The sequence below is a fragment of the Cyprinodon variegatus genome, unplaced genomic scaffold, assembly GCF_000732505.1.
Source record: "Cyprinodon variegatus isolate N-32 unplaced genomic scaffold, C_variegatus-1.0 Scaffold17, whole genome shotgun sequence".
Classification (NCBI taxonomy): Eukaryota; Metazoa; Chordata; class Actinopteri; order Cyprinodontiformes; family Cyprinodontidae; genus Cyprinodon; species Cyprinodon variegatus.
Window position 1 is genome coordinate 2,265,059 of NW_015150470.1, and position 14,926 is coordinate 2,279,984.

The 14,926-nt window shown below is 35.9% G+C and overlaps 1 protein-coding gene across 1 annotated transcript in view; it reads left to right on the top strand.

The window, feature by feature from the left end:
* Nucleotides 1-14,926, top strand: part of LOC107092295 (contactin-associated protein-like 4) — a 199,202-nt gene that overhangs the window by 168,938 nt on the left and 15,338 nt on the right. The window contains exons 19-21 of the mRNA XM_015386681.1: nt 3,856-4,080; nt 8,763-8,896; nt 13,382-13,469. Coding sequence (XP_015242167.1) covers nt 3,856-4,080; nt 8,763-8,896; nt 13,382-13,469 — 447 coding nt within the window. The remainder of the gene's footprint in view (nt 1-3,855; nt 4,081-8,762; nt 8,897-13,381; nt 13,470-14,926) is intronic.

Genomic DNA, 14,926 nt, shown 5'->3' on the forward strand with positions numbered 1-14,926 from the left:
AATATATATATATATATATATATATATATATATATATTAGGGTTGTCAAAAGTATCGATACTCAAAAAAGTATCGAATACAACACTCATTTTCAAAAGTATCGATACAGTGCTACCACCAGTGGCACCTAAACAGTCATTCATCTTATGCGCAGATTAGAGGAAAATGCACTTTCTGAACACTGTGTGATTGAATAATTCTGTGCACTTTTCGGTTTCAGACTTTTTTCTGTAACAGATGCAGCTGCTGAGAATTATTTTTGGTTTTTAACCGGTTTGGCTAGCGTCATTGTTATGTGTGCAAAGCATAGCCAAGGAAGATAACACTTAATTTTAATTTTGTAAGTTTTTTTTATCAAGCTTTCTTAATATTGTACACAGCATACAACCTCAAAATATTGTTTATTGTATTTATTTATCTATTTATTGTATTTTGTTTAATAATGAAAACATTTCTGTTGAATTTTGGAGTCTTTGCTTGTGGTATCGAAAATGACATCGAGTATCGAATATTCTACATAGTATCGGTATCGAGTTGAAAAGTTTAGTATCGTGACAACCCTAATATATATACAGTATATATATATATATATATATATATATATATATATATATATATATATATAAGTGAAAAGTAAGTGGTGTTGGATCCGTATGTCTATGGTTCCATTATGTGCATGATTTTGATGGAGGAATAGAGTTATGACAGTTAAAAAATCAAAAAGCTGATTTTGCATGGTGTATGCACTTTAAATCAGTTCTCAAATCTTTCTTAATTAGCTCTTATTTAATAATAAAAAGACAGAAATAAATACAAATTTATAATGGACAGATTTTTGTATTGAATAATCAGAGAACAGGTTTCTGCATTACTTCACCTCTGTTTCAGAAGGTGTGTTATGGTCTGTCTGACTTTTTTTTTTTAAATAAACTCTTTTTTCTGCCATTACTGCCACTGAGAACAAAGTGATTAACAATGCACTTTTATTCTGGCAATCCATAAGTCCTTTAAGTTGAGAGAGTCGAGCTGTCTGTGTTTTGGAACGACCCTCTTAACCCACCACCCACCAAGTATTGACATGCGTTGTTCCTGCTGCACTCATCTCCTGCTGCACACTGCAGGTTTTCTTTATGAGTCACACTAACATACTCACTGAATAATATTTTACAAAGAAATCACAATTTCCTGGTGAAATAACATCTAAATCGTCTTTAAAAACATACCTCCTGTATTTACAAAAATGTTTTTTCCCGACTAAACAACCATATAATGTTCCAACAAAAGCAGATGTAGTGCACTGATAAGCTGCATTAAACTACCTGCTGTTTTATTTGCCTCATTTGCAGATTTCTTCAGTTATTGATTTTTTTGTCAAACTTTATCTAATATCCTGTATCAGCTAAAGTAAATACAACAGGCAGATTTAGAGCAGATTAATCTTTCATCATTTCTTAATCCAAAGTTAACTCAAAGGCAAAAAGCCATTGAACCAGCCAGACCTTTGTTAACATAAATTACTTGTAAGTTACAGCAGGTTTGATTGAAATTTACCATTTGCCAGAGAAAGGCCTGATTACTGCAAAGTTTTTAGAATCAAGAAATGTGTGACATGTTTGTTAAAACATTAAAAGAAGCAATGCATTAACTAGATATTAAAGCAGCACAAAGTATCACAAAAGTAACATTCTAGCTTAATAAATGCACTTCCATGTCCCTGTGATGGGATCTTATACAACTGGACAAAAAAAACCCACGTAAAATCAGCTTTTAGTGCCAGTGGGAACGGCTCACTGAATGATGTTGACCCACGGTAAGCGACTCGGCAAGCGACTTGAGTCAAATCGGCATACAGGGGGAACATCAGACTTAACTACCTCTAAAACTGTGGAATTAATTATGAAATATGAAATGGTTTAAATTAATTCAGTGTACGTTTAGACCATTTTTGTTTGTGAAAAATTATGCTTTTTAAGAAATGTAACACAAAGATTTACAGTCAGTAGACCATGTAGACCAGTGGCAGCTGGTAGTTTTTTTTCTAGGGGGGTCTATAACTTCAAAATATATCAAAAAACTATTAAATGTACAATAAGGTATCACACCAGTATATTTATATGATTGCCAACAACGATAAACAACATTAAAATGTTCTGAAAAGTGCTTTAAAACAGTGCTCTTTATCCATGCTGGGTCAGATCCTGACCTTTGAAAAAGGAGGCAGGGAAAGCAGAATAAAGCTTTAGCCTCACTACATGCAGTTAGCCAAGCCTTGTTGCTAAATAATTATATAAACCTGTCAATCAACCTCAATTTATAACAGATGACTGTGACGTCATGTGGGGGGAGGTGGAGTGAAAATAAATTTGCGTTCAGCTCTAGGCAAAGGAGAGCTGCACCCCAGGATGGTCCTATCATTGAAGAGGAGCTACTGGGCAAGGACAACTTTTACCGAGTCATTGGTGAAAGATTTTTGCACACCAGGGTGGAAATAAGTCACCAGTCTGATGACAAACAAAACAGCTTTACTCATCATTAAATATTAAACATTTATCTTGCAAAACTAAAAAATATATATTAATATATTGCAAAATAATTTTATTTTTTTGTGTGTTTCTATGTCTTAATCAAGTTAATTTGGTAAGTTGGGTGGCGCCCTCTATTGGCCAGTCGCCACTGATATAGACTATACTTTCATTCTTCTTTAAGTTAATAAATGTTAACAAAGTTATACCATTCAGGTGATTTTAGTTTAAGTTTAAAGAAGTAAACTACAATGTATTTCCAAACTAAGTCAACCAGCTGTAAGGTTCTACTGTTATTGGTCTCTGTGTGTGCGATGCATCGTAAACTCCATGTTTGCCTTTATCCCATAATTTCTGCACGAGAAATCAAAAGTATTCCTCTCCTGCAGCAGATTGGGCTGTACTTGATATAGAATTATATTTCAATTAACTAAGGCACTGACTGAAAGGAGGAAAGTTTTTATATGACCCTGTTATTGATAGATAGCAATGTTAAAGATGCTGTTATTCTGTGACACCATTACTCACATCACTGCTTTCTTTAAACACATTTTAAAAGATATTTTGGGCTTAACTTACATTTTGAGACTTATTCCAATCTACAACTGATGGACAGTTTAGGGCAGATTAAAGACAGAGGGATATTAAATTACAAACTTGAAATTTCTTTCCTTATAACATAGCTGATGGAAATGCTTTCATCTCTAGATATACTGTATTTTCCAAACTTATGAAAGCATCATGTAAGAAAATCTGAAGAAAAAGTCATCCTTCGCAGACTGGAGAGAGGTTTAAAAATCTAGTAAACAACATGACCTTTTCACTTAATTTACGTTTAATTACTGCCTGGACAAAACTGTAAATTAGAGGCTTAATAACATCACTGAACAATAAGTCAGCGACACTAATGTTATTAAACCTGTTCTGAAAATGTCAGCAATACCCCAGTTAACCATTTACAGGTAGAAATTAGTAACCTAAGTACTGTTTGGAAATGTCACTTCTGAAGACTTTGGAAAATTAACTTTGTCCTTTTATTATAGAGATAAACTCAGAATAAAATCTATGAGAAATAAAAAATATTCCAATAAAATTCTGATGGGAATCAAACGAATGATGAAAACAACTCGACTCCCACATCCCTGAAGCTTATACTTCCCAGTTATAGTAAAGCATTAAACGTTTAATTTTTTCAAAATAATAAAAGCTAGCTGTTGGAGATCATCCCTGTTCTAAAAAAGCACCTGTTTTCTGTGATGCTTCTGCATCTAACATTGTTTGCATTGCAGAAAATCAGACACATTCTTTTAAAGGGATCTCTTATGTCTTCCAGAGGTGTCAGCCGACTTTAAACCTACAACGTCTGTCAGCTACACAATCAAAGACCCCAAAGAGCTGAGCAGAAACAGCAGTTATTCGCCTTCATCCTTCCACCCTGACTCCATCCTCAGGGGAGAAAATGTCTCACTGAGCTTCAGAACGACGCAGAGTCCAGCTCTGCTGCTTCTCATCAGCTCCACCTTCACAGAGTATTTAGCTCTGCTCATCAACAGCCATGGTAAGCAGGATGCAAGTTCCTTAAACTCTTTTACTTTCTTCTCAGCTATGATATACGATTATATTCATGCCTTTATGTATCTGTCATATTAACACAAGTGCAACGATGAACGTAAAATAATAAACATGCAAAAGAAGTAATATGATACTAAATTGTTGCATCAACAATAAGATCTCTGTTTTCTAAATATTTGGCATTTACCAATTAAGTAAGTATTTTTGAGCATATTTATGACCATTAAATAAATATCAAAATAACAAAATCCGGAATGTTTGAGGTAAGTTTCTTTTCAGGAGTATAAAAAACATGAAAAAAAATATTTGGTGAAAGGCAACTTATAAACATGATGAATAATCGGTAAGTGACTTTAAGGCCCCGTCCACACAAAGTCAAAACGAACACGAAACGCTAATATTTTCCAGAACGTTTGTCTTAAAGACGGAGACGTAAAATAAATGTGATCGACCACACGAATGCATGAAAACGCTGCAAAATGTATGCCAGGCCTGTAAGTGGCGCTGTGGTGCCAAAGCAAAAATAGGCGAAAACAGGCAACGAAATGTTGGGCATGCGCACTAATATTTATACATGGTTGCCCTGCGGGTCCATTTTCGTGGTTCAGTCAAATTGAGGCGATGAACTATGTCGTCTACATTGCTCTGTTCTTCCTGGAGATATTCCAGAAGAAGAAGATTCTGTTGTAAGCCCGACAGCAGGGTGAGTAGCATGAGCAGCAACCATTCAACACAGTACGGCGCCATTGTTGTTGTGATACTGTGTCGCGCATGCGTGTTTAGAGGCGACGCTATGACGCATGCATGTAAGAAAAAAAAAGCGGTTAGAGCTTAAAGATGGAAACACGAAAACTGCGTTTAAAAATCTTCCCACTCTGAAGGCTTAAAAAAAAAAGATTGTTTAGAGACCCCCGAAATGCCGGCTTCGTATGGATGAGAGGCTGGTTTGGTGAAAAATGTGTGCATTTAGGCCAGGGTTTGACTTCGTGTGGACGGGGCCTAAGTCACCCAAGAAAATCAAAATGGAACAAGACAATTTACATTTAAAATAATAACAATTATTGCATTGTCATATTCCAAGTGCATTTTATCTAAATATCTTAATTTAAGAGTAAAAAATACTCATTCCATTGGCAAATCCTCCCATTAACCTACTAAAATTAAGGGTAAATACACTTGATTTAAGAATTTTTTTTACTTATTTCTAGATAATTTTTGCAGTGAGTTGTGTAAGTGACCTGTAGGTGGAAGGAAGAGTCTGTAGAGTTACACCCGAGATTTATATGGTTAACCTGTAGCTGGTAGTAACTTTAAACTTCAAAAGGACTTCTGTAATTTTTAGACTTGGTTACACTGTAAGATCTTTAAATGTATCATTACTTAACCAGCATATTTGGTTAAGTTCTAGTAACTAATATAAACACAGCAAAAATTATCTAGAAATAAGAAAAAATGTCTTAAATAAGTGTATTTACCTTTAATTGGAGTGGGAAGATAAGGTGATTTTCCAATGGAATGAGCATTTTTATTCTTTAAATAAGATAATTAGATAATATACACTTGAAATTAGACAATGCAATTGTTTTTTTTTGTTACCTTAAGTATAAATTGTCTTGTTCCATTGGAAAAGTGTCTAACCTCCTCAATTCAAGAAAAGGTGCACATATTTTAAGAAAATAAATGACTTATTTAGATTTCCATTTTTTGCTGTGCTTGTTTTTTTTTTTATGAATTTTAGAAAGAAGACTATTAATAATTCAAGAAGTGTAAAATTCAACCCCCATGTTCCTGAAGTATTATTACATTTAATAAAATACAGTATAAATTCTTTTAATCTTTTGGGGCCAGCAATTTCTTACACTTTATACTCAGCAACCATCTTTTTTTTTTTTATGTCAGCTCGAACAGCTATATATGCTACCCTTTACCTGTGTAACACCTGATGGGCTCTCCTGGGGGCACTATCTCCTGCTGTCAGAACTGTGCCCTAACTTGGCTAATCCAGCAAGTGCAAAGGTCCCCAGATGGATATGCCAGAATTCTTTATTTCATTAAAGTCGGGCAAAACTCTTCACTCATTTCTGTGCCTTTTTTGGGTGGTGCAGTCTGCACATCCTCTGCGACTCAATAAAACACTGTCACTCAAATCACATGAGAATATTTGTAATCGTAGCGTACCAACTGATCCAGACTTTGCAATACGAACTATTCAAAATAGAGCATCTAAGCATGCTGGAATGCAATGCCATACAGCTGCAAAAAATACCCAAATCTATACAGAGGAAGGTCCTTTTTCAAAATTCTTAACCCATGGAAAGATGCAAGAACAAGCAGCAGCATGACTGCATTCAATCAGCACAGGATGACTGACTGCAGCTTGCAGTATGATGGGAAGGTGATTTTAGACTCTACTTGGAGCAGCTAGTATGTCACTTACTTATGTTATAGTATACTAAGTATATGGTATGTTTTGCATGGAAATGGTTGCATAATGTTCCAAAAAAAAGAAAGTTAAAAACAATCCACTGGCCTTTGTTGTTTGAAATCCAAAAGAGATGCTGCAGAACACAACGTACATCTACATTTTATGGACTTGTGCACATTTTGGACAAAGAAAATAGGGGGTTTGAGAGGGACATGAAGGAAGCCATCTATGTTAAGAAAGAAAAAACAACCTTAAACAGATGGGTTAGACTCAGGTTTCAGCTTTTTAGAGCATACAACGCAGCAATTGAGTTGATCCCTTCCCTCAGACAAAGTCCAGTCGATTGTTTTTAACTTTCTTTTTTTGAAATGACTATGACCTGGATGACTGAGAATCTTCTCCAACAAGTTGCATACTGTTGTTTTAATTTAACATTTACTGTAAAAAGTTAAATAAGTTGTTTCTTTTTTCTGATTTTAATGTAGTTTGTATTTTTTATTCTTCACCACCCAAATGTAAGCCCTGACTTGGTCAGTAAAAAGCGTTCCTCTGTATTGGTTCTGAAAGCAGCTAATGTGCTGCATTGGAATAAAGTCCTACAAATAATGAGCTCTGGTTCACTTGTCCCAATAGGAAATCCTCCTACTGATAACAGACAAGAATTAAATCCATAATCAATACAAAAGTAATGGGGGGAAAAAAATCCACAATTAAGGTATCTTTTGATCCGAAACAGATCAATCTGACTTTATCTGTCCTGTATGAAGATCAAATAAAAACAAAAAGAAAATGTGTTTTTTAACAAATAATACATAATAATAAATGTGTAGCCATTTTGCAATATATTAGTTTAATTAGAGATAATTCTGAAAATATTACTCCTCATCAAATGATTATATTTCGATATAATTTTTTCATAAGTGTATGGAAGACCTGTAAGGTTCAAACAGTAAACCAGAAAATTCTTACAAATAATCCAGTCCTGGAAAGCTCTGGAAAGCAACCATTACCTTTTGGAAATGTTTAGAATGTATAAGAATTAACATATAAGCTCTTAGTAAGTTCCTTAATTTAACTGAGACGTTTTTAGAGTTATGTGTAAAATCTTCAAACTAACATCTTATATCTAGAAAGTAACTTCAAGTAAGTTCTATGAAATATCTAGAAGGTAACCTGTTAGGCTGATTTATGTACTTTGTAATTTATTCCTCCATGAATGTTAATATTTCTATGCGGTGAATTAGCTGTAATACTTTGTGTTCATTGTACATTAATTTCTTTGACAATAGTCTGAACCTGACCTGTACGTTTTAGAAGGTAATCTTACAGTCCACATAATTCAGGATCTTTTTATTGAAGCAGAATGCTGCAGGAATGAGAAAACACCCTGCTGTTAGCAGGCAGATGTCATCACTGCTTAAGGAAATGATTGAATACTTGTTTTCACTGTATGATATGTTCTGGTTCTGCTTCTGATGTGAGTTTCAGAGTCATGCAAGTTGAACTTCAGACTTTTATTATTCAGGAATCAAACACAAATAACACTTTGTAGCTTGTTTGGCTGTTAATGTTTTTTCCCTGCTGTTAATGACTTAGAGGAAGCTGATAGGAAGTGAGGCATTAAGATTTTGTGCTGACATCTTAAAATTAAAGCATCCAATTAGATCCCCAAGAGCTTTTTCCCTTGTTTTGCCCTCAGATAACCAAGACTTCAGATAAACCTCCTGTGCTTAGCACAAGTGCTTTACTGAAGGCCTTTTTATTTCAAATTAATGGAGCAACACCAGATAAAAGCCTTCATCATTTCCCAATATTACTCATAAACAAGTGGCGGGTTGTATTTTCAACGAGTTTAAAGGATTTATTGGAGTTTAAACAAACAGTAACAGGTTGTAGAGCAATGTACTGATAAAAGCATTACATTATAGCTGAAACTCTCAGTAATTATTAACTCTTTTGTTAAAGCTCCAATGTAATATATTTAAATATCAGGAGAAATAAATCCATTGTGTTATTGAGAGGGAATTATCCTCCCAATATAGCAAATGAAATAATTAGAGGACAGAAACAGACCTGTATTTAACAGATTAAATACATAATCCCAGCCTGTTGGCAGAGATTACATAGAACACCAAGGCTTTCTTCTCACAGAGGGAAAAAAAAACATTGAGTTCTAAAAGATGTTCTGACTTTGGACATTTAAATCAGTTGCTTGGCTAATTATTTTGTCTTGTTTTTTGAAGACGAGCTGGAGCTGAGATACAAGCTGGGCAGCAACAGAGAAGCAGACGTGCTGAGGAGCAGCATAAGGGGAGTGGCAAACGGGCTGCTGCACACTGTTAGCATCAGGAGGTCGGCCGACTCCGTGTCTCTGCAGGTAAAACCATCTCATTAAGGTGCTACACACACAGAGCAGCACCTGAATCCCTGTAGGTTTTACTCTTTTTTTTTCTGTTTGCTTCTGTTTGGGCTCCAAAATCTTTTCAAAACACATCAAAGCAAATCTTAGTCTTGTTTTTATTGATAACTTTGGCGAAGCTATGCCTAAATATAGGCTGGTCCTAAACTCTTTCTTGTTTTTGTTTTTTTTTTATTCCACCTGAAGAAGAACAGATGACCTCCCATATATCTGTCTTAGATGGAGACTTGAGCACTTTAGTAATGACTAAGGTTTTGTTTGGAGGTTTTTCTTGTTCTTTCAGTCCAATATCAGCCAAAAAAAATATCTAGCCTACATGTAAAAACCTCTAAAACCTAATAGTGTGCTGATAAAACCCCTCTGCTTTCTATGGTGCTGAATCTGTGACATCAAATGTGAGATTTCGCTTTGAAAAATGAAACACTGAAAATTCAAACTTTGAAAAAGTAAATATTGAAAAGTCAGTCATTGAAAATTCAGAATTGCCAAACTAGTACCAGTTTGTGTTAACATCACAGCTCTGCAGTGACACTGACATCATCTGTCAATGAAAAACTTCTGCAGCTAAAATTATTCACTTTTGCTTCTATATTCTTTTAGAGGGAATTTTGAATTTTCAGTTTTTTAAATTTTCAAAGCCAAATCTTACATTCAATGTTAATGCAAGCAGTCATTAATTTAGCTCCATACACTTATATTTAAGGTTTGTGTAACCTATTAATCAATATGAAATGGGTCTGTTGTTACCATTATTATTTTTTTTTTGTTCTCTGAATATTATCACTTTATCAAGCCTTTTCTAACATTCTCCACAACAAAATAACTAATAAAAAGAATGTATGATTTGTTCTAATATAGTATTGGGTCAATGTTGGTATTGGTCAATATTCAAAGCTGCAATAACCGTATCAAATCAGAAATTAAAATGCTGTATCGGGACATCTGCATAAAATCAGCTGAGGTTTTGCTTAGTCTATTTGAGCAGAGACAGTTTACCATAAAATACAACTCAGATTTAGTTATTAAAATGAACTGATTAGATAATTCCAATCTGATTATTCATAATGTCCAATACAGTCTATTCATACAGTGAGATTGGGACCAAATTACACACAGACCAATTTGGTCCAAAGAGTAAGATGAAATTCAAAAGTCAGTTTCTTAGAAACCAGTAAAGGGTTATCCATCTTAATTAGACCAGGTGGTTTTATCCAGTTACTGACTTTGTGACAGTCCCTCTTTCTGGAAAAGCACACGGTGACAGTGGAGAGAAACAACTTTGTTTTAAAAGCAGAGTAGCTCACTGCAGAACCAGCCTCCGTCAAATCAGCTAATGTCTAGTTTATCTCGAAACATTTCCTTTATTTAACTTTTTTTTAAGCACTGTGTCCCACACTTACTGTTTTGGTCACAAAAGTTAGAAAATGGGTCTTCTCACATGGATGAGAGCTGCAGTCAGAGAGACTTGAGAAGGATACAGGCCTTATCTGCAGTGACTGCCGATGATTTAGGAGACAGGAAGGAGAAACGCAAAGATAAAAGAAGTACTTTCTACAGTATGGACATAGAACCCAAATTTAATTGTATCCATTTTATTGAAAAGGTTTAACATTACTGCAGAAAATTGATAGGTGGACACCAAAGCATATAAATTTAGCTGAGCGCCGCAAAATTCTCCTCAAATTTTCAGGAGAAGGCATTTTCTGACATTTTTCCTTTATGTTATGATGCCAGGGCCCTGGGACACACGGCGTTAATGATACTGTGTATTGTGTATTGTCTTATTTAACTGGCTGTTAAATTATCGCACTGTTTCCCCAGCTCTCAATGTAACATCTCGCTCCATTCATGTTGCCCCGTGTTTCCTATTTAATTATCAATTTTTTTTACTAGACTACATTAAAAAGGTAATTTCACATCCCACTACAAATGAGATAATAGCGTATAATGCATCTATGCGATCCATTTTCAAAAACAGGCTCTTACCACAATGATCACTTTATGTAAACCCACTCTATTTAAGTATAGTTAGTGTATGTTTTTATGATATTCTATTCCACTTTTTATGACACAATATGCAGTCCTCGTCCCGGCGATTCCGTGGTAAAGCTGAAACATAGACTATAACAGATTATAGGCCCAGATTACAGCATAGACATTGGTCCTAGGTTTTAAGTCAAACATGACTTTAAATAAAGTCGGAGTGAACAGCTGCATAGACAAATCCTTTCTCCAGCCTTTGAATTGAAAACCGCTCCGCGCTCCAGATATTTATTCCGCTCCACCCCACTCACATGCTCTGGTGGACACATCAACAGAGCAAAAGGTTCATCCTTTACTCTAACAAAGTAAAAGTATCAAACATGCATTTCCCTCCTGTAAGTTAACATCCGTAAAACTTGTGTTAGTGTTGATATAAAGGACGTAGTGATATGGCCGATATGGCTTTCTACTTAGGATGGCATCTTAATAGAGGACGGCTGATAAGACCCCACACTGTCGGTTTTGTCTATTACCCTGTAACTGTAAGTCTCTAATTGATTTAACCTCTGAGGCAGGATTATTGATGAGGGAACCAGGTGTTGTCTCTGTTGCACCAAATGCAACCTATTGAGGTTTTAGCATCAAGTTCATCTCAAATACGTGGACTGCTGGTAGTCATGTTTCAGCGCATTAGAAAAAAGGCTAACTCTGTGGAGTTATACGAAAAACACCAACTACATAATGGATGCATGAACAGAGCAAACCTCCTAAATAGTCCTATAGTTGCAATCTGAAGCATGACTCACAAGTTAAATGTTAAAAAGACAATCATCAAACTATCTGGAAAAAAGAAAATATGATCAACTGGTGGCTTTTTCCACCTGAAGAGGTAGGAGGATAAAAAAAAAGCTGTAGACCTTCACCAATGCTGGGAAGCAGCAGCATATAAGGCTTCTGTTTCCTCCAGAAGGCCCACACTACAGCCTGAAGGACCACATGCCTGAACTCCAAACCATACACCGGTGCCAGTCTGAAATGAGGGCTCCAATTCAATTTTAAACCAACACTAAGTAACTTTTCAACCTACATAAAACCAAAGTAAAATATTTCTTTCACACAGCCAGTGGAAACAGAAATGTAGTTCTTTACCTGCTCCTCATGGGAAATGCTGTCTTCCTTCAGGTAAAACAACACAGCTTTTGTCCACAGATGGGAGCCAAAATCGACCAAAACTGAAGTTTCTTTAGTACTGCTTTCACTATTTAAATGAGCCCAAGAGGTTTAGGAAGAATAAAACATTGTGCAGAAAAGAACACAAGGTGAAGACTTGAGCATGAGACTGGCTTTATGACGCTCTGGGTCTGGGAACCTGTAGCCTGAGGAGGGGGAGATGGATTCAATCCGGTGTCAGGAACGACAAACAGGACAAGGATTCTAAGCATATCTCTGGCAACCAAGGCTTGATTCCATGAGAGATCTTCAAAGATTCCTCCTCACATGTAATCTTAGGAGCGTCAAGCTATTTAATTTGATATCTGCAGTGTGGGCTGACTTATATTAGATACCCCGACCTGCATTTACATCCAAATTATGCGATTTTTTATGGATGGTTACGTTTTGTCCAGTTGAATTGATTCATCTGCCTACAGAGTCTGCATAGATGCACATGCTTGTGCTCCTTTTAACATGCAGATTTATGGGTAAAATGTTGGCGTGTGTTGCTGTGAACCGGCAGCTGCCGCATCGGCTGGGTGGAGGGCATGCTGATGTAAACGAGATGTAAATCTGATTAACACTAAACCTGCTCAGTCTTCATTTGGCAATGAGGTGCACATTTCAAGGGCTTGTAGACTCATGCAAATATCCGAGGGGAGTACCAAGAAACATTTTATTCATCCATGTATTAAATTTCTACTCAGCACTTTTGTGTCACTTCAGCTTGTGTCCAAGAAGAAGCTCTGACAGGGCAGCCATATGTGGTGAAATATGAAGCACCCTAATCATATCTGGACTTACTGAATCACCGATCTTGTTAACAACTTCGGATGATATACGAGGGGAAATGCATCTACGGAGTACCCAGCAGTCAGTGGGTATGTGTATGTGGGTGTATGTTTAATTATAAACACAGTGAGATAAATAACAAGGTGACCTCGTCTCGCCCCGGTGCTGCCTCCTGATTCATGCCGTTTGTGAGGTTCCAGTGAAATATGAGCCTCATCTTATCCGTTTATATCGTCCTGAATTGTTTTATCTTTACTCGTCTGCATTAAAAAGCAAGAGGCATGAGGTGATCGTGGGGAAAATTATCTCTGCAGTCGTTTGCAGCAGATTTACATTTGCCGCATCTCCTAATGCGTTTTAGGCATATATTTTTTTTCCTTCCTCCTTTCAGATAAGAAATATCTTCAGCCTGTTTCTTCAGCATAAATACTGAGTATTATTCTTTTTATCTTTCAGATTGATGATAATGCCAGAGAAGACTTTAACCTCAGCTCCGCTGAAGAACTCAGCAGCCTCAAGTCTCTTGTTCTGGGTCAAATACAGGGTAAGTTAGGTGCTGAACACTGTGTGTTTAGTTAAGAGGCTCTTTGACTTATTAGAATAACATCTCTGGGCTGTTTGGCCTTGTTTCTCCTTCAGTTAATATAGATGTTATCTCCAGGACTGATTCAAAGGATTTGGTAGAAAAGTCTGAGGCCAAAACAGAAAGTAGAAATTAATCAATCCTTACCAATTCGAGGCTATGAATCTTGTATTACCTTGCTTTTATTATATTTCTGTTGATCAACGAGACATAGTGAAAATCTAGTTTCATTTTCAGATTTTGTTGCCTAAATTATTTAAAAGTGTTTTTAACGAGTGCTACAGACTTTAACCTAATTTTGCAGTAAATGGCTCGCTTTGTATTTTCCTTCCAAGAAGACAGACTTTATTATAGTATTTTGGGGTGAAATATTAGCTTTTCATAGTTTTTGTCTTTTGGATTTGTATTCCTTTTTTCAGTCACATTTTTGAGGCTAATTATGGTAAAATATTTTTAAAAATAGGAAGGTAGATATTTGATAAAAGAAGATCAGGCTCAAAGGATTTTCTATAGAAGATTAAACGGATTTAAAAGAAGGAACCCTGCATATTTTTCATTTGAACTTTCTATAGGTTTTGCAGCTTCAAACTTATAGATTTTTTCTGCATTTCTTATAAAGATCTGAATTTTGTGTTGAAGTACAAATCGTTACCTTGGAAATTCTTTTTACAGCCTCATTATCTGGTCTATAAATCAGGAAACACAGTTTGTTTACTGATTTGTAGGTCTTACCTAAAAAAAGGGGACAAATCCTCGCTACTTCTCCTATCTAGCAATGCCTATCCCAATCCTGACCAATCAGACAATTGATCTTAGACATGTTGCAAGGAGAGAGATCTGCTCAGACACTGTGCTGAGAAAAAGCAGTGAGAACACCCATACTCCCTTAAGGCTAGTTCAGAGACACGAATAACCCTAACAATCATATTTTTGGACTATGGGAGGAGGCCAAAATACCCACAATTAACAGGGAGAAGATTCAAACTCCATGCAGAAAGATCCTAGGGTGGTATCGAACCCAAGACCTTTATAATACAATGCAGTACAGAGGTACAAACTGCACACCATGAAGCCTTTCCATGTTGAATTTAAGTCAAATTCAGATGAAAATTAATCACACAAAGGAGGTACGATGGATCTACCACGTAACACTTAAGTGAATTTTTACCTAAAAATTCCATCCAAGCCTCTTGGATCTCATCGGATGTATTTAAAGCAAATACAGAACTAATATATACCTGAACATGTGTTTGCAGAACCAAGGGTGTAATGGGAATATTAAGATTACCATCATCCATCCATTCATTCATCCATCCATCCATCCTCGCATTCATCCATCCATCATCCACCCATTTATCCATCCATCCATCCTCGCATTCATCCATCCATCATCCACCCATTTATCCATCCATCCATCC